The 19,979-nt window shown below is 53.7% G+C and overlaps 1 protein-coding gene across 1 annotated transcript in view; it reads right to left on the minus strand.

The window, feature by feature from the left end:
• The window catches only part of SHANK3 (SH3 and multiple ankyrin repeat domains 3), a gene marked incomplete at its 3' end in the record, with an annotated part of 39,357 nt that overhangs the window by 9,492 nt on the left and 9,886 nt on the right, over positions 1-19,979 (minus strand). Inside the window, exon 5 of the mRNA XM_010010486.1 lies at positions 10,786-13,111. Coding sequence (XP_010008788.1) covers positions 10,786-13,111 — 2,326 coding nt within the window. The remainder of the gene's footprint in view (positions 1-10,785; positions 13,112-19,979) is intronic.

Consider the following 19,979-nt stretch of genomic DNA (forward strand, 5'->3'; position numbering starts at 1 on the left):
GCAACCTGCTCTAGTGGAAGGTGTCCCTGCCCGTGGCAGGGGTTGGAGCTGGAGGAGCTTTAAGGTCCCTTCCTACAAAAAACAGTCTGTGATTCTAGGAACCCAGGACACCCTTCTCCCACCACCCCTGACTGTAGGCTCTGCATAGGCCACATGCCGCCCTGGGGACACCAGTGCTGCACTGCATTGGGGTGCACAGGGGTAAAAGGCTTCATGTGGTCTGCATGGTGCTTACTACAAGTGCTATGGGAAGAAGAGAGCAGTAGGTGCTGTTTTAGAAACCCTGGGCTCTCCTCTTGCAGCACTAGAACCCTGGGATGGTCCCCTGAGGCTTGGGCAGGGCAGAGGCACCGTGGCTGGACACTGGTTCAGTGGAGCCATTTCACTGCTTTCCTTCAGACTTTGTCCATCTCACCCACAACTAAAAACTGAGCTAGGGTTACGGGTTTGGGTGCCAGAAGCGGGTTGGAAGTGGGGCTGAGCACCCCTCACTTCAGCTCATGCCCAAGCCCTGGAGCCAGAGCTCTGTTCCAGGACTGAAAGTTTATGTTCCAGGTGAGAAATTCTGTTGCAGGGAGATCACCCTCAGCCTGTAGGGAATCCCAGACCGTTTGTGCAGCTGATGAGAGGGAGCTGGCCCATGGGACGACACAGAAAGATAATCTCTTAAATCTGAGGCTCCCTTCCAGGGAATGAAATGCAAAAACACCAACCCCAGTCCAAACCCAACACCTGTACCCTAACCCTAATCCTATAACCTAACCCGAACCCCAGCCTTAACCCTATAACCTATACCCTAACTCTAAGCCTAACCTTATACACTAACCCCAATCCCAAATCTAACCCTATATTCTAATTCTAACCCTAATCTTGACTCTACTCCTGACCCGAAACCTCTTCAGGCATGAATGGGAATAGTGTCGCTGGTGGTGCCATGGGCAGGGTGGGGGCATGAAGCCACCACAGCACCCTGAGCAGGGCATGGGGCTGCAGCCACCAATGCACCCTGCGCGGGGCATGGGGCTGCAGCACACAGCCGTGAGTACAACCTGTCTGCAGCCACAGGCCCCTGCTCAGGGCCCTGCTCAGGGCAGGGTGGCTGCAGGGATGTGGAACAATGTCCAAAGCTTTCAGACCAACAGGGCTGTGCGGCAGAGAGGAAACATCAGCTGACAGTCATGGTCAGTCAGACGGTGCTGGATGGGAGCAGGCACTGCTATTGTCTGAAACGCTGGTGCAGCAACCGCGGATGAGCCCATTCAACCGACATCGCCAAATGCTTTCTGACCTGCTGGTGCTGCCACTGGAGTTGCCTGACAGCGTCCCAACAATGTGAGGGCAGAAGATGGACTGGGCAGACAAAATTCACCGTCTCACATGAGGCAGCCAAAGGTGAGGGATGAGCCACATGCCTGCAGTGCTAACACCAGCAGCAGATCTCCCCTGGGTGCAACCCCAAACACTCAGACACTGTGACACTAGCAACAGGACTGAATGTATGAAGACATGGGCGTATGCAGCGACATAAGGACCCTCCCACCACTGGCCACACACAAACGAAGCAGGATCTGCTGTGCCAGACTCAAGGCACGAATCTCTCCACCCAGCTCTGGCCAGAACTACAGACTCCACAAGCTTTTGCTTCGCCAGAAGGTCTGAGGTGGGCCAGATGGCTTCTGAATGTCCCACACCTCTGCTTAACCCAGTGTGTGTTAGAGCCTGGGGCTGGAGCAGAGCTGATCCCTGGGGAAGGCATCCATGTTGGGAAGGACAGCGGCTGCCCAGCCCTCAGGGCGGGCCCTGTCGCACTTGGCACTGGGAAGGTGAGGCAGATTTGGAAATATAGTGCTTGGCAGAAAATGACAAGTAAAATCAAAGGTGAGACTGCCCAGAGCTCTGCGTGGGCTCTGGGGCTGCGTTCACACGGATGTAGGGAGCTACTTTCATACACACTACAGGTAAAAAAACCAGGACAGACAGACAGACACGGAAGCAGCACAACCAAGAGCACACACTGGCCATGCACACTGGGGAAATTCACCTCCGGGGAGGGAGGGGTGTCCTGACACCCAGCCCAAATGACCTTGTGCCAACAGGAACAGCGTCTTGCTCCTAGTGAGTGCACATGGTCACCAACCACAGGCTTGTGAAGGGACTCCAGTAGCACTGATAGCTACTGAGACCTGCTGGGGACACAGCCAAGTAGCTCTGCCAGCAAGGACACGGAGACCTGCTGGGGTCATGGCCAAGCTCTGCCAGCAAGAAGTCCTTCATTAACCACTCTGGGAGAAGGGGGATGTGGGGGGTGTGTGTGGTGGGCAGGCCCAGTTTTCTGTATCCTGATGTCTCTACAGCTGTCTCAGATAAACACTTATTGTTTAAGCTTGTGTCAACAGTGACTTCCCTGAGGATACCATAAGTCACCCGCTGTGGGTCACCAGGCTGGAGCTCCCATGGCCGTGGGGTGCCAGTGGCAGGCAGCGGTGCTGTGCTGGTCCCTTCCAGCCCCACTCCCGATGGTCAGCAGGACCCAGCCAGGGACAGCTGCGTGACCTCAGGGGGCAGGAGTGTCATAACTGCCTCCTCTGTCCCATGGGATGTTTGCTCCAGAGAGGTGACTGAGGGACACCACAACTGGGGAGCGGTGAATGTGCAGGATGGGGGAGCCTTGTGTACTGGGGGTAGTTGCTGGGGCTCTGAGAGCGGATGGTGCCTCCTGGGTTCCCTCCCCATGGGGCTGAGCTGTGGCAAGGGGGCCCTGTCCCTGCTCAGCCTTTGCTGATGTCCCTGGCACAGCTGCAGCAGGGGCACATTGGGTCATGGGTACCAATTCCATGGAAGCCCGAGGGAATTTCCTCAGTGGTCACCTACGAGCAGCAGCACATGACACCACAGCACAGGGACACGGACATGCTACTAGGGCACACCGGGCAGGAAGGGACACTCACATGCCAGGCAAGCACCGCTGCCTGCTTCCGGCTGGGCGGGAGAGCAGGGAGCGGGGCCAGCCCGAGCACGGGGAGCCAAGGTGTTTGCTATGGGATGGGAACATGCTCACTTACACAACTCGCCCACCCTCCGGAGGCCAGAGGCGGTTCTAGACAGAGCAGCACGGACATGCAGATGGAGAGCAGGAAGAGAGGCAATGAGAGAGAATGTTAGCTCCGGTCCGGGCAGCAACAAGACGGAGAAGAGCGAACAGAATTCATCGCACAGCTCGAGGCCAGCAGCATCAGAGCCCGGCCACGCTGCACAGCAGTGCCCCACCAGGGATGGGGACAGGAGCACTGGGCAGAATGGCTTCTCCACCACGGGGGCCCCGGGGGCAGCAAGGGGACCCAGGGAATGGCCAACACGGGGCTTTGCGGCCACTGAAGGTCAGGGGTGTTCCACACTGGTGAAGGTTGCGTCCATGTGTTTACACCAGGCAATGGGACATTCATCACTGCATGAATTTGGCAGCCAAAGCCTGAAGGATTCAACAGTGCTCTTTGGAAGAGCTGGGAGGAGGAGGAAGGGAAGGGACAGGACAGAGGCTGGGGAAGGGCAGGAGAGGGAGGAGAGGGAAACAACATAAGCATGAGAAAAAATGCCCCACAGCAAGAACAAGAGTGGCAAAACCAGTTCAACATCTTCTCTGACTTCACCCAGCAGTGGTGTTAAGTCTTCTGCTTTTGTGATAGTGAGTAACAGCTACAGCTAAAGGTCAGTGGGACAGGATTAGTGCCTTGCAGGTGAGTTCGTGTTTCCCAGAGGGGATAATCACAGTCCCTCTGATGCGGAGTTTTGCTCGAGCCCCTTGCTGAGGTCTGTGCCAGGGCTGGCAGGGGAAATTCAGTGTCTGCTCACCTCTCACAGGGAAGAACTTCTTCCTGAGATCTTGTCTCAATCTTTCCTCTGTCAGTTTAAAACCACTCCCCTTGTCCCGTCCCCACAAGCCCTTGTAAAGAAGCTCTTCCCTGTGAGGGTGCTGAGGCGCTGGCACAGGGTGCCCAGAGAAGCTGTGGCTGCCCCATCCCTGGCAGTGTTCAAGGCCACGTTGGACACAGGGGCTTGGAGCAACCTGCTCTAGTGGAAGGTGCCCCTGCCCGTGGCAGGGGGTTGGAGCTGGATGGGCTTTAAGGTCCCTCCAACCCAACCTGTGTGTGGCTCTATGAAATAGCCAGGGACTGTGCAGGGCAGTAGTGCTGCCCCAGGCAGGGTTTGCTTGGCCCAACACCCTCATGCAGGTGTAACGCACCACTGGGGAACTGCTGCAGGTCACTAACGGCAGGGGCCAAATGAAGACTGCACTGACGCAGCTGCAGGATCCAGCCAAGGTTGTGCAGCTCATGCTGGGGCCACTGGGCAGCCCCTGGGCCGAGTGACACGTGGTTATCCCCTGGGGAAGGGCACCTCCAGTGACAGTGTCCTGGCTGTCATGGTGACCACCCTGCTGTGCTGTGGGAGTGACGTAGAAGAGCAAGAGGACTTCTCAACACGCTTTGAATGCTCCCCCTCTCAGGCTTCCCCATGCAAGAGGGTCTCAACCTCCAGCTACGGTTTTCCTAGGGCAGTTTTGCAGATGGTGCTGCAACAGGACTGTGAGTCTTGCAGCCATGAGCTCTCTCCTGCCTGTGCTCCCCTGTGGAGCAGGGACAATTGGGAACAAGCCTGGGTGTCAGTAAATGTTTACACAGCAAGGTTCCAGCAGGGTCAGGTCATTAGGGACCTAAGAGCTGCTTATGCCTTAACCAAACGTTACATCTCTTGCTGCAGCAAGCTTGTTTTGTCCTGCTCTTTTTTGTAAGAAAAGGAAAGTTAGATCTACTATCCATGGGAGACTCACAGTCTCCCTGTGTTGCCCCTGGGACTCTCCAAGCCAATCTCTTCCCAAGCTCTCACTGGAAAGTGTGCCAAATGGTGGCAGACTGCCCACAGAACAGGCTTCATGGCAGCCTGCAGGCTCCTTCCACACAGTGCTTTGTCTCTTCCTTGTTGACAAAAGAGCTGAAATTTGAATGGGTCCCTTTCTACTTCTCCATACAAGAGGAAAAGCCCTTTTAATGGGACTTCTAGTCTGCTAAAGCCCTGAAAGGAACAGCCCACAGCTCTTCTGTGCTTGGGCAATACATGCCTGGTGGGGCATTCCCAGAACTAGACCCAGCAACAAGTGAACCCTTCAGGTGTTAACTCTTCCCTCTTTCGAGCCACTTTGGTGATGGCCCAGTCTTGGTGGGACCCAGAGCTGTTATCACAGGTCTGGCCAGCCCCTCACTGCTCTTCCCAAGTCTCACTGGACAAGCATGAGGCAGAGTCACGGTTTGCTCTTCTACTCACTGAGAGGGATGAGTGGGTGAGCTGCGATTAGTAGATGTTAGTGACTGGATGAGGTGAAGCCAGCTGTGCTTGCCGTGACATGGACACATGCTGAGCCTTGCCCACAATGCCCCTGTCTCCTTGTAGGCAATGCACATCAACATCAAAAACTGGTCCTCCTGGCCGCCCCTGGCCGGGAGCTTGGAGCTGGTGTCAGATCGGTGTCATCTCGGATAGAGGAAGCTTTTCCCTGTAGGAGCTGCTCTCTCAACCATGACATTTCCATAGCCGTCCCCTGGAACTCTCTGCTTTCCAAATACCTGACCTCCACCAGCATATCTCAACCCAGCCTGTGCTTCCCTTCTGCTTCCTGGTGGGAAACTCCTGCACTGGGCTCAGGAGTTCCCCATCCTCAGCCTGACATCCTGTGGTGAGTGTCATGGCAACTATGAGACAAGAGCATCCTCCAGCATGGCACTGCAAGGCACATTGCACCAGCAGAAAGTGTGGGCACCCCTGGGGCCACCTGGGACCCCCTGCTGCAGTACTCAGTGGTCCTGCTGCAGTACTGGTGGCCCCACTGCAGTGCTGGTGGTCCTGCTGCAGTGCACCTCCATGAGCAGAAGCCTCCTCTCACGGGATGGAAAGGGATCCATGGAGCAAAGGAAGCATTTTTAGTTCTGTACAGAGATGCATTAAAGCATCTTTAGGTCCAGCTACCGCAGGAGAGCGGGCTGGAGACCTGCCAAGGCTCCGTCACAGTGCTGCGGGTTTGCCTCCCTCTCCGGTGGCTGCAGCGATGCATGGGGAAAGCAAGGGTGCTGGGGGAGCTCAGGGCTCACAGGGCAGCGGGACTCACAGCCTTTGTGGTATCAGCAGCATCGGTTCAGGCAGGGCTGCAGGGATGTCCTGCTTCATGTCACCAAAGGACAGGGCTCTCGCCTGCTAAGGGCTTCCCAAGACTGAGACTGCTGCCTGGGACTCTGCTGCTTGGCCAGGAGGCCACCTCCTCTCCACACCTCAGTGCAGCGCAAATAACTTCCCATAAGCCCCAAACTCCCTCTAGGGAAGGCACCAAGATGCCGATCTCATCAGCTCTCCATGGACAATCCCCTTGACTGTGGAAAGAAAGCTCAGCTCTGCTTTGTGCAGGGGTTTAAGACACCGTGAAGTGACCAAAAGCCTACAAGGAAACAGGGGGTTGTATGTGCAGTGGCTGAAAGCTTGCACTGGAAATGTTACACCATTTAACTGAAACAGAATTAATTGATGAGTTTATATAGAAAGAGGAAGCTTTACCCTAGGAGCTAAATGCCTAAAGGGCTTAATTTTCTTCTCTCTCTCTTTCAGATCTGTAGAAATACAAAGCAGTGGTGGGTTTCCAAAACAGCACCTGGAAAACTCAGTTTTGTATCTAGAATTCTGCTTCACATGATACATTTGGCATGTTCAGCTGTTGCTTAAAGATAAACAAGCAAAGAAACAAACAAACACCCTCTGCAAAGCTCTCTCTAACCCAGGCTCTTGGATGCATCAGCTGGAGCCCCAAACTGGACCTGTGTTGACACTTCAGATGATGCTGGCTTGACTCAAGGTGAGCTTACCATGTTCAGCTCAACACAAGCTCATGTTCATCTCTGAGGGCTGCCTGGTGCATGGCCCCTGCCCCATCAGCCAAGTGGGAGGCTGAGGTCTGAGTGTGACTACGCACAATGAGGAATGACACAAGCCTGATGTGGATGGATGGCCATGGCCGGTCACAGGACAAGGGGACACTGAACAAGAACCACCTTGACACACATGGAACGTGTGAGTCACCCCAGGATTGGGCTCTGGTGCCACGATAGCTCTTGGGCTGGCACCGGGCTGGCCGTGACCCGGGGTCGCTGGTCAGACACGCACACCTCTGTTCCACAGCGTCAGCTTTATTGTGGTGGTGGATGTGACACAATGAGGCTGCTTCAGTGCTGGCAGCAGGTCTGAGCTGCAGGGTCCTTGCTCAGTGCAGCCACTGAGCATCTCTGGGCACTCTGGGCATCTGCTGCTGCAGGAGCCGTGTCCGGGGCTGGCTGGGAGCTTCAGGTCAGGGACACATCAAGATGCCTGGTCGCTTTCCTGCAGCTCAGCTTAGCCAGGGCACCGGATCTTCAAGGATCCCATTCATGTTAAACATGGAGAGCTGCTGCCGGCTTCACATCAGCCTTCAGAGACACGCTAAATCAGGGAGCAAAGTTCCTGTGTTCCCAAATCATCGCTTATTCCCGTAGGACAGTAGGAATAGAGGCTGTCCCTCTGCTCTCCTGTCATCCGTGCAGGAAGCTGCATCTTAGCAAGCAGACACATGCTGCTTGGGGAGTAGAACCCTCCTCTGAGAGCACATGGGCCTGTCAGAGCTTCCCTTGCCATGCTCAGCCCCAAGTGCCCAAGGTGGGAATAAATCTTGTCTCTAAAAATTGCTTTAACTCTGCCCTTAAGTTCTCCTTCTCAGTATCTCCTGGTGTCTTTCTCAGTCCCTCTCGTCAAACATCCTCCTGTGGAAGACCGTCTTGGAAGGAGATAGAGCCAGTCACAGTTACAGAGGAAGTGGTTTGTGTCTCCTGCTCCAGGGGTCCCCAGCCAGGACCCTCACAGACCTCTGCAAGAGAAATGTGTCAGGGCCTGCTGTACAGCCCCACATGCATGGAGAAGTCATCTGCTCTTGGGTTCAATTACTGTGAATTCAGAAGTTAATGTGGTGAGGAAGAAAAACCAGCAACGAACCCTGTGCCTGCTCCCATGGCCGCTGCAGGGCTACCTGCAAGGGCACCTCACCGTCCCTGCGGCACTTCAGGATAACTCTGGCTCTCAGAAGAGCTTCAGTCTGGCTCCTGATCCTTTCTGGAGCTGAGCTACGTGTAAGAATGACAGAAAACGCTGCAGCGTCACATGGGGGTCAGCACCTCCAGCCCCTGAGCGATGTATGCCCATGGGCACGTCCCTCCCTGCTCCGCAGCAGTGCGGGGTCTGTGTAGGAGGCTGTCTGGGGTTGTTGTGGGAGGCTGAGGTAATCCTGGTGTTCTCAGGACAGGCCCAGGGACAGAACAGTGTGTCCTGAAATGGGTCACTGAAGGTTATCTAACCATTCCTTACATTATTTTCTGAACTACAGCAATTTCATAAAAGAGGCATTTTCACAGTGAAGGCAGGTGGCTGACATCACTGGATACTCTATTTAGAGCTGACTTCCTGGGAAATATTTCAAGCCTTTGACATCAACTGGGAGCATAAAGATTTCAGAGATGCAATGACTTTCAGACAAGAGAACAGGAATGTTTGCAGGACAGCGGGAAGTGCCACTGGGTGGCAGCAGGTGAGGAGGAGGCTGGGGCAGGGCATTGGTGTCTCTGAGGAGGGCAAATGCAGCAGCATCATGTCATGGAGCAGGAGCTTGGGCAGAGTCTGCTCCAGGGACACAGGGCAAGGGAAGGACATGGCCTGTGGGAAGCGCATAAATCAAAGGGAGCAGCAATGGAGGACAGGAAGGGGTTAGAGAAAGGCAGAGGATGGAGAAGGGTGTCTCCTAGGAATGGAGGGTACCTGCACATCTCTGCATGGGTCACAGGGTGATGTGGAGGCCAGGGCAGGAACAAGGAAGGCTGTGGGGCTGCAGCCCGACACCATGTGGGCTTGGGGACACCAAAGGGGCCAAAGGCAGCAGCTCCTCCACCAGCCAGGCCCAGAACAGGCCTTGGGAAAGGGCTGGTGCCTGGCGTGGGGAAGCTTTTCAAGATCGCATCTCCAATTGCCCTGAAAAGTTGGCAATGTCCATGTTCTCTGGGTGTCTGAAGATGTGCACAGTCAGCACCTTTTAGAAGAACGAGGGCTGGGGTGCTGGATCTCAGAAGGGTCCCCAAATGCAGTTAAACGACGTGCACTCAGCACAGGACCCTGTGATTCCCCACTGAGCAGTGCAGGGAGAAGGGACCTTGTGTAAGACACCAGCCCCAGGGAATGGCCTTAACCTGCATCGTGTGGCTGAGTCCTGAGAGATGAAACCATGTAGGAGAGCAAGATCCATGGGTTTTGTTCCACACTGTGGTGGTAACCACAAGTTTGGTACCTGCTGAGGGGTGGATCACCGGTGAAGCCAGTCTGGCACTGCCAACACTGGCATGGAGACGTGAGCTGCTGAAGGATGGAGCTACAGGGATGCTCCCCTGGGGATGTCACTATGGACACTGTCCCCTGTGCTACAGCATGAAATGTCATCAGCTGAGCTAGCACCATGTGCAATTGTAACCCATCATGGTGATGGGTTCCCAAAGGAAAGGCTCCTCCGAGCTCAGGGCTCCCTGTCTCAACTCACTGTGACACTGGTGGGATCTGCTCACCGTGGCTGTGCTGCTGTGGCGAGGCTGGAGATTCTGGGTCACTGCCTGCTGTGACTGAGTTTCAAAGCCCTGTGAGGGTTTGTTCTCAAATCTCAGGCTCTAATTTAGAGGGTTTTTGGTTTAGTTTGGTGGGTGACTCAGGGTGAGAGAATGGGGCAAAGTGGGGACCGAGGTGGTGGGTGACCTGCACTGGGAACAACAGGGCAGTGCAAGGGGCATAGAGAGGTCCAAGCTGCTCAGGGAATGTGATGTCCGCAGCTCTGAGAGGGAACCTCTCAGGCATCTCCTCAGTGCTGTAGGATGAGGGAACCCAAGCAGGACTTTGTAAGAGAAAAAGTCTCCTGTGTGTCCTGGGGTCCTTTTGCTGTGACCCTCCAGATCTCCTGGGCCATCCAGGCTCTGCTCAGGAGAAGAACAGGGAGTGAGAGGATCTACCACACCTTGGTGCTGTGCAGACATCTCTGAGCCAGCAGTCATCCCACCAGCTACCAGCCCGGAGCCGTGTGTGACCTGGCACTGTGCCCAGCAGGACACGGGTCTGCACCTCTGCAGGTAACCCCCTGCCAGAACACCTCCCTGCAGTCATGAGAGCCGGCTTGTGCCAGGACACGGGGCAAAGGCGGGGGGAGTGCCATGGAGTGCAGCCTAAAGGCTGTCACAGACCACCCTCGTGATGCTCCCACTGAGCAGAGACTGACCAGAGCTCTAAGGCACAGTCTGACAACATTTGGAGATCCTTTGGAATGAAAAAGCATTGGAGAACCACACATTGTTATCAGCTGGTCAGGAGGAAACGTGGAAGTGAAACCCACAAGTAAATACAGCAGCTTAACAGCAGCATCAAGACAAGGGACATGACACAACAGGAAGGCAATTCAAAGGGAAAAGCAACAGTGTGAGCTCGCTGCATGTGCGGTGCATAGAGAGGAGCCATGAACAAGTGACACCAACTTCTGGGAGGCATGTCCCAGCATTGCATCTTCCCTGACATCTCTGAAATGCCCCTCTAGACCAGCCTGGGTTACTTGGCACAGTTAGGCTCCGCTTACACACCTCCCTGTCCCCAGGAGCCTAAATCCTGCACCCACCCACTCCCGGCCAGCGATCAGTGTCTTACCGTGCCGCGACCACCGGTGACTTCTTCCCGGGATCTAATGTGGACCCGGCTGGTTCTTCCCCCAGTGATCGTGTATCCTTGTTCAGTTGCTGTAGTCGGGAACTTAGCTCACTGATCACAGTTGGCTTGTCTTCATCAGCCCCATGGATTGGCCTACTCTCCATGGGGTCCCCCCATAGCTTGGACCTTCTCTGAAAGAGGTAGCGTGGCCGGCCAATGCTGGCTGATGCCAGAGTGGCCGCATGTTGCTGGGAGATGAGCTCGCTGTCCGAAGACTGCTTCAAAAGTGGGTCCCTGAAAGTAACTGGCCCCTTGCTGAGCTGGGACTTGAGTTTTGGCTTTGGAGGCACTGGTGGCTTCTCGAGTATAAAAGTTTGTCCATCCGCAAAGGAAGTGTATGTGTCAGTAGGCTCCCCGCTCTCTGAGGACAATGTAGACATGCTGGAGACTGTAGAGATGGTGCTTGTGGTCTCCAGATGATGGTCACTTGAACTTCTGGTGTCCACCTCTTCCACTCCCGAGTCTGCAGCAGACTCTGGGGCTACGGGGGCATCAGAGGGCTTCCCTGAGGGTGTTCCGCCAGTGGTAGAAGGTGCTACTGCTGCCGCTGGTATGGATGGCGTGCTGGGCGTAGCCAGGTGGCTGACTGGTGTGCCAGGGGTGGTGACCAGTACCCCATTCGCAAACTCATCTGGTGGAGGCACCAGCCCTATCTTGGCCAGCTCCTCCCTGGTCTCTTCGTCACTTGAAGACAGCTGAGCTGGCGGGAGGGTGACCGTGTAGGGCTCCACTTCTTCTTCCGAACTCCCTTGTCCCAAAGTCTTGTCAGAGGCTGGACTGACCGGAGGCTTTCCCATTGGGCTGGGCTGTGTCTCTGCTTTGGGGGACTCTGCTGGCTCTGTGCATGCTTCAGCGACTGCCGGTGTCTCCTCTTTTATCTCAAGTCCTATCTCATCTTGGCCATTACTTGTGGCATGAACCATGATGAGGCCAGCGGTCTTCTGCTGTGATGTATCCACTATGCTAATAATCATGGACTTCTTGTCTTCTTGTTTCTTCTCCTCCTTCCCTGGGGTTTCTGCTCGGGCCTCGGTTTCTTTCCGCAGCGTGGACGGAGTCCCCCACGGGCTCTTTGTAGGGGCCAAAGTCCCAGAGTCTGTTCCGATCACCCCTTTGCCGCCAGGAGAGTATGCAGGGGACATCAAGCTCTCCAACTCCCCCCGCTCTGGTTCTTTGGTTTGGATGTCCACAAAGAGGGGTGCTGCTCGGTCTGAGTCTGGGCTGTGGATTGGGGTGGGCGACCGGGATGGAACTTGAGTTGAGAGGGCTCGTTCCCTTGCGGCCAGCGCAAGCGCCAGTGGTGAGTTTGGATCCAAGGGCTTTCCTGTGAGGGGGTGGATGAACGTTGAGGATGAGCTGCTGATCAATGGCTTTAAAGCTGAGACAGGGGAAGGCAGTAGAACATCTCGGCTTCCTAACAACCGCTCATCAATAGACCTGGACTGCTGCAAGGATGGCATGTCGCTGCTGGGGGCGCTGCCCTCAATAGCCCCAACTGAGAGGAAGACAGTGGATTTCCGCCTCTCATCCAGACGACGGTCTCTGTCCTTCATGACTCCGGCAATGGCAGTGGCGAAGGGGATGCCTGTGGCTTCAACCTGAGCAATGCCGGCATGGTGCTGATATTCCACCCCACTCAGGCGATGGCTCCTGCGGGTGGGAGAGGGTTCCCTTGAAAAGCCTCCGGTGATGGCCAGTGCTGCTCTCTCCTGTGCATCCTCCACTTGTAACTGCTTAACCAGTGGGCTCTTCTTCCTCTGTGGCTTAGTGGGAGCGAACAGGCTGACGTTGAACTGACCCATGTTGGCATAAGGGTTGTCAATCACTCTTCCCTTCCTCTTCAGCTTCTCTGGAGGAGTCGCAGATGGGCCAGGGCGGGGGATCTCTGTTGGCTCCACGGGAAGATGAGAAGAATCCTGTAGGATTATCATGGATCGGGCCCTCTTTTGCCTTTCAGGGTAAGGAATGGAAGTCCTTGCCTGATCATACATCTCAGCTGCACTAAGGACTTGTGGGAGTCCATGGAGTTTGGCCTCCAGGCTTGGCTTAAAGCTTGATCTTATAGTATCATAAGCTCTTCCTGGGGGTGGAGGTGGTGAGAAGGATGGAGGGGGGCCTGTGTCAAAGTAATATGGAGAAGGAGGTGGGGGTGGGGCTGTTTGAGGTGGTGGTGGAATCCCATGTCCTTCCCTAACAGTGTCTTGCATCGAGGTGCTCCGGGGAAACTTCCCATCTAGCAAAGAAGCAGCAAGTTTCTCATCTTCACCTGGAAAACAGTGAAGTCAGAGAGGATGACTCCAGAGAGACCAGGTTGTGTCAGACACCACAAATGGTATGTGACATCCCTTTCTCTCCCCTCCCAATGCCGCCCTGTTCAAGCTAAGGTGACTTTTCACTTTATCCTTCATTCACCTCGTGCATGTGTTGCATTCTGGCCCTTTGCTCATGGTCACTTGGCACAGAGGGCAGCCACACTCTTACAGCGCCTTGCACTGCTTTAGATCCATCAGACAGTCGTGCCCAACACTCTCCAGGCAGGCTGCACACTCTCAGACCAACCCAACAGAGACAGAATTGAGCACTTGCTCCATCAAACCTCCCGACACGCAACTGCCAATGCGCGAGACAGCCAAGTGCAACCAGGTTGTGCAACTCACAGCCAATGGTGCCACCTCCCCGTGCTCTGCCATTCTCGTGTCACACGTCCCCCTTCCCCCAACGAGTTACATATGGTTCTATGTGCGAGACTGAATTCCAAAGCAGGGTCTAGCAGAAACTGAAGTTACGTATTTCAAGAATTGGAAGTACTCAAGGAAGCCAGATTCTGCCATTCTTACTATTAACTTACTACCTGGGTGCACCGTGACAACTTTTTCAGGTATCATAGAATCTCAGACTCTAGTGCTTTTTCTGTAATGTTCCCTAGCATTCAAAAATGCTTTGGCAACTGTGCCCTGTCTTACATGAGCAATTTCACCTAATGTCTGCAGATGCAGAGTTTGCAGGGGATGAAAGGAATATTTTGGCCAGTGAACACTGACCTTTACATCTCACCACATGGCTCAGACTATTGCTGTGCTCAAAGGGCAAAAATGGGCTGTTTTTGCTGAGCACCATTTGGGGATTTTTAATGTCAAGGTAACATAACGAACTGGAGACACAAAACAAGTTCATAGACATGGGCAAAACCTTGGAGGATGCACTTTTTGTGGGCTATTATGTGCACAGAAACCTGCGAAATGAAGTCAGTAGCTGCCTGAGTGAGTATTCAGGAGAAACATCATATCCTTGCTGTGTTTTCACTCTTCCCTGGGCATCTGCTTAAAAGCAACACTTACGACAGGATTCTGCACTAGGTGGAGCAGTGGCTGATTCAGATCAGACATCATCATGTTCTCAACAGCATGAAGATCCAAAAAAACACCCACATGCCTTCATGCTTATTTCTGCTTCTCAGCCGAAAATGGGCAGGAGTTAAACCAAGGAGATTTATGCAGTACCGAGCTCTGTTACCATGACCAGCCTCTTCCAGAACATCGTCTAGTGCCATTAGAGCTTGTTGCAGGGATGTGCTGACCATCCTGTGGATTGGCATCACTGTGCTGACTACAGGAAATGAAAACTGGAAAGCTGCTCCACCTTCTCATATTCCCTGATCTGCGAAGAGTGGCCTGGTCAATGGCTGCCAGACCAGAGGAGACACCAACTACCAACAGGCACTGCAGCTCCAAGTTCTCAGCTGTTGACTGAAGAGTTGTTGGTTTGGTAGCCCCTCTTCTACCTTCTGTGTAAAGTTCTTTTAAAGTACCAAAAATGAAGAACTGCCAGTGAAGGAAGGGGAAGGGGACAGATAACCTGAATGTATTCAAGGTGTGGGTATTAGTTTTTGTTTTATTTTATGTACCTGCTTCTGCAAGCTCTGTTTTAGTTGCCTTATTCCCCACTTGTTATTTTTCTGTGCTGTAAATGTCTCTCCTTCATTTTTTTCTTAAATGAGGAGGGGATCACTATGAAAAAATGGATCTGAAAGACTATCAGTGACCAGCTGGAGATCTCAAAAGGATCCCAACAGGAATGGTCCAGCAGGATCTCCATGAATTCCCACAAGGACAGACACAGTCCTGCAGCTGAGGAGGAAGCTCCCCGTGCAGGAGGACAGGCTGCAGGCTGGCTGCCTGGGCAGCAGCTCTGAAAACCTGTGGGGCTAGTAGGCAGTGAGGGGGGGGGAGGGCCTGACCCCACGCCACAGCAGCAGAGCCAACAGTGCCCTGGTCTGCCTGAACAGGAGCAAAGGCAACAGAGCAAAGAGGTTACCCCTCTGCTGCCAACCCACGACACCACACTATAATGCTGCACCTAGTGTTTGGGCCCCCAACACAAGAAATCAACAAACTCAAGGGAGTTCAGTGGAGAGCTACCAAGACAGTCACGGCTTGCTCCATCTGGAGAGGCTGAGGGAGCTGGGCTTGTCCAGCCTGCAGAAGGAATGGCTTTGGGGGAAACCTAACAGCAGCCTTCTGGTACCTATGGGAGGCTACCAAGAAGATGAAGCCAGGCTTTTCACAGTGGAGGACGAAAGGCCATGGTAGGGGGACAGGAGGCAACGGGCAAAACTGAAATGAGGGTTCTAACTGGGTCAGAGGAGAAATAGGATGATGAGGACAGTCCCACAGTGGAACAGGCTGCCCAGAGAGGCTGGGCAGGCTCCATCCTCAGAGATTTTCAAGACCAGACAGGATAAACCCCTGAGTAATATGAACTGATGGCACAGCTGACCCGGCTTTGAGATGGAGGTTGGACTAGAGACCTCCTCCTTCCAACCTGAATTATCCTTTGATCCTATGACAGAAGAACCGAGGCTTCACAACAGCTCTGGTTCCCAAGCAGACTGTCTCTACAACCCCACTCCTTGGAGTAGCAGGAATAGTGTCTGTTCCCTGTGACAACGAATGTCTCCTATTGCTCCTCACTCAGGAGAGATGTCTGATGGGAGAGGAGGAGGAAAGCAAATTCTTGGCAGGGTCGTTTTCCACTACCTGCAACTCATCGCTGACATAGCTCCTCTGCTCACCCTATCTGCATGCTTGCTTCTGAGTCCTGAGTAAACAATTACAGCCCTTTACTCATGTGCCTCTCCTCCCCTCTGTGCAGCTTGCTCATCAGCTGAGACTGCCTCCATACTCCACTTCCCCACCTCCCCTCCAGTCCTGCAGACCAAAGGCACATCCAGCCCCATGTGCTGCCTGCAGTGGCCAGTAATAATCCCATGAGGAAGCGTATGGAGCACAAGGATGCAGAGGCTGTCAGTTCCCAGAGCTGCCTGAGTCACACTGCCTTGGTGCTTAACCCTTGGTGGATGTTCTTCCTCTAGCCGTGTGGCAGCACTCTGGGAGCCCAGGCTTTCTTGCACTCCCAATATCCTGAGCACTGAGCTCTGTGTTCCACTAGCCCAGTGTGCAGCATCACTTCCTCTTCTGTCTTCTGAAACTCCATCCACCAGTTCAATTCACAGTATCACAGAATCATGGAATGATTTGGGTTGGAAGGGACTTTAAAGCTCATCCAGTCCCAACCCCCTGCCACGGTCAGGGACACCTTCCACTAGAGCAGGTTGCTCCAAGCCCCTGTGTCCAACCTGGCCTTGAACACTGCCAGGGATGGGGCAGCCACAGCTTCTCTGGGCACCCTGTGCCAGCGCCTCAGCACTCTCACAGGGAAGAACTTCTTCCTCAAACTTAATTTCATGCCCACCGGGTCTGTAAAGACCCTTCAGGGGGCTTTCTTTGAATCCTGTTGCTGTGTTATTATATTGCTTATCCAAATCTTTCACTGCCCACTCCTACTTAGACAGTGAATTTTGTAGAATACAGTCTTTGTGACAGAAAGGAAGCCCTCCCTGATGTTTGAATGTGATCACACAGGCAAAATGAAACCTCTCCCTTGACACAGAGGAGCACTTGTTCATAGTTAAGCATGAGACTAATCACTGAGTTCTATTTACAGGATGCAGTTCTGCTCGGGGAGTCTGAAGTTAACAAAGGCAACCAGTAACTCCTCAGGAGCCAGCTTGAAACCTGGTGTCTGGGTTAAGGACTGGATTTATGAGTTGTGTTCAGTCCTTGCAGAGCAAGGCCTACAGCCTACAGAAATTCCCTTGGAAGCAGCACTGAGGACAAGGGTCCTTCTAAAATGTGAGGGACCGCTGGAACCATCCCAGATTTTAACTTGAAATGGAGAGAGAATCTGTTTGAGTCTACCTGAAATGCTGGTGGCTGGAAGCACAGCTCTCTCCTACCCAACTCCTCTCCTACTAACTGAAGCATTAACAGCTGGTTACCTGTTGTAAATATGTTCATTTTCCACTTTTATCACTTGCGTGTTGCTAAATGCTGTGCTAGGCGATGTGCAGACTCAGCTCAGGGATAGGTGGTCTGCAGAAGGAGCCTGACCAACTCCTGCAGCATTTGAAGCCCTTCTACACAACTTGGAGGTACCCAAGACAGCAGAGCAGGACTCCACCACCCATAGAATGGGCCATCAGCCAACTAGGACCAGTCTCCAGTGCTGAGCCTCAGCCAGACTCTCTTAACATGCAGCACAACACTGGGGAAAGGCAGCTCCTTCCAACTGGTAGCACATGAACTAGATTGTCCTTTCATTTCATCGGATCTCAACCCAGCAATTACCAATCTGCCCTTTGCTATTCCTATGTCCAGGAACATGCACTGGGTCTGAGCCCTCCACCTCCTTCAGACATCCCTTCACCACACACCAGTGGAATGTCAGATGACTGAAACCTTGTGAGCTATTCCATGTTCTCAAGATAGGTGGTGGAGGTGGGAATGATCTCTGAGAAAAGACAGCGTCTGTCTGTCACAAACAGCATGACCCTTCATATGCTGCCTGGGACATCCCTCTGTGCCTGGTCCATCTTCATTTGCATAACTGGAAGATTAAACTTCCATGATAAATCACGGAATCAGAAACAACCTGGTTGAAAAAGACCTTCAAGACCATCAAGTCCAACAATTCCCCAGCACTGCCAAGGCCACCACTAAACCATAGAATCACAGAATGATTTGGGATGGGGCAGCCGCAGCTTCTCTGGGCACCCTCTGCCAACGCCTCAGCACCCTCACAGGGAAGAACTTTTTCCTTGTATCTAAGCTGAACTTCCCCTGTTTCAGTTTGAACCCATCACCCCTTGTCCTATTGCTACAGTCCCTGATGAGGAGTCCCTCTCCAGCATCCTTGTAGCTCCTGTCAGACAGTGAAAGCTACTCTGAGGTCTCCACGCAGCTTCTCTTCTCCAGGCTGAACAGCCCCAATGTTCTCAGCCTGTCTTCATATCGGAGGTGCTCCTGCCCCTGGTTCTCCTCCATGTCACTTAAGGGCCTTGTCTACACGGCGTGTGAACACTTCCAGGAACAGTGACTCCAGCACTGCCCTGGGCAGCCTGTTCCAATGCCTGAGCACCCTCTGGGCAAGGAATTGTTCCTCAGCTCCAGCTAAACCTGCCCTGGGGCAGCTTGAGGCCATTTCCTCTTGTGCCATCCCTTGTTCCTTGGGAGCAGAGACCAGCCCCTTCCTGTCTCCATCCTCCTGTCAGGCAGTTGCAGAGAGCAGTAAGGTCCCCCTGAGCCTTCTCTTCTCCACACTAAACCCCCCAGGTCCCTCAGCCCTTCCTCATCACACTTGTGCTCCAGGCCCTGCACCAGCTCCGTTGAACTTCTCTGGACCCACTCCAATGAAGAGATGTGTCCCTTTGCTAACTGCTCTTGAGATTTTGTCTCTCAGTTCTCCTCAAACAGCACAAACTGTGTCTTCACAGTGGTGGGGTATATATGCTTCCTACAAAGAGCAACACAACATCACTAGGATCAAAACAGATGTCAATGCATGCAGGAATAAATAGCCTGAGCCAAAACAGAGCCTCCAGTGACCAGCAGAACCAGCAAAGAACCAAGCCTCCCAGTACAAGGAAGAAACTGGTATGCAATGAGAGTCATGCTCTGGGGCGCATGCCTGAAGCAGCCTGGCAATGCCTCATGGCAACCCCTCCGCAGCTCACAGCACGCTTGGTGCATTGTTCATCTCCAAGGAGAACACAAAAACTCTCCATAATGCTTCTCAGCCCGTTGCCATAACAGCCTCAATCCCTGGGAGAATGGAACTGTGCATGAATTTGGGCTGGCTAATGAGGTGGCTCTCTCCAGAGCACTCCTCACTGTTCCCAGCCTTGTTTTCCCCATGCAGGAATGGCAGAGCAGCTCCCAAAGCCATCTCTGAGCTACAGCAGAAAGGTTTCAATGCCGTGGCTCTGCTCATGTCCAGAAGTAGAAAGGGCAAATCGTGCCTGACAAATTTGGTGGCCTTCTATGATGGGGGGTAAATGAAGAGCATCTGTTGTCATCTGCCTGGACTTGTGCAAGGCATTTGACATTATCCTGCATGACATCCTTGTCTCTAAGTTGGAGAGACATGGATTTGATGGATGGACAACTCAGTGGATGAGGATCTGGCTGGATGGTTGCACTCAAGTTGTGGTCAATGGCTTGATGTCCAAGAGGCAACCAGTGACAAGTGGCATTCCTCAGGCATCTGTGTTGGGACCAGCACTGTTTAAAAGCTTTGGCAGTGACATGGACAGTGGGATCGAGCAGCCTCAGCACGTTTGCTGATGACAACGAGCTGTGTGGTGTGGTTGACACACTGAAGGGAAGGGATGGGATCCAGAGGGACCTGGACAGGCTGGAGAGGTGGGACTGTGTGAACCTCATGGAGTTCAACAAGGCCAAGTGCAACATCCTACACACGGCTCAGGGTTATCCCAAGCACAAACACAGGCTGGGGGCACAGGCTGAGAGAGCTGGGCTGGGTCAGCCTGGAGAAGAGAAGGCTCCTGAAGGGGACACCTTAGAGCAGCTCCAGTGCCTAAAGGGGCTCCAGGAAACCTGGAGAGGGGCTTTGGACAGGCCAAGAGGAATGGCTTTAACCTGCCAGAGAGGAGACTGAGATGAGCTCTTAAGCAGCAGCTCTTCCCTGTGAGGGTGCTGAGGCGCTGGCACAGGGTGCCCAGAGAAGCTGTGGCTGCCCCATCCATGGCAGTGTTCAAGGCCAGGTTGGACACAGGC

This window comes from Nestor notabilis, unplaced genomic scaffold, assembly GCF_000696875.1.
Source record: "Nestor notabilis isolate BGI_N333 unplaced genomic scaffold, ASM69687v1 scaffold3940, whole genome shotgun sequence".
NCBI classification, from domain to species: Eukaryota; Metazoa; Chordata; class Aves; order Psittaciformes; family Psittacidae; genus Nestor; species Nestor notabilis.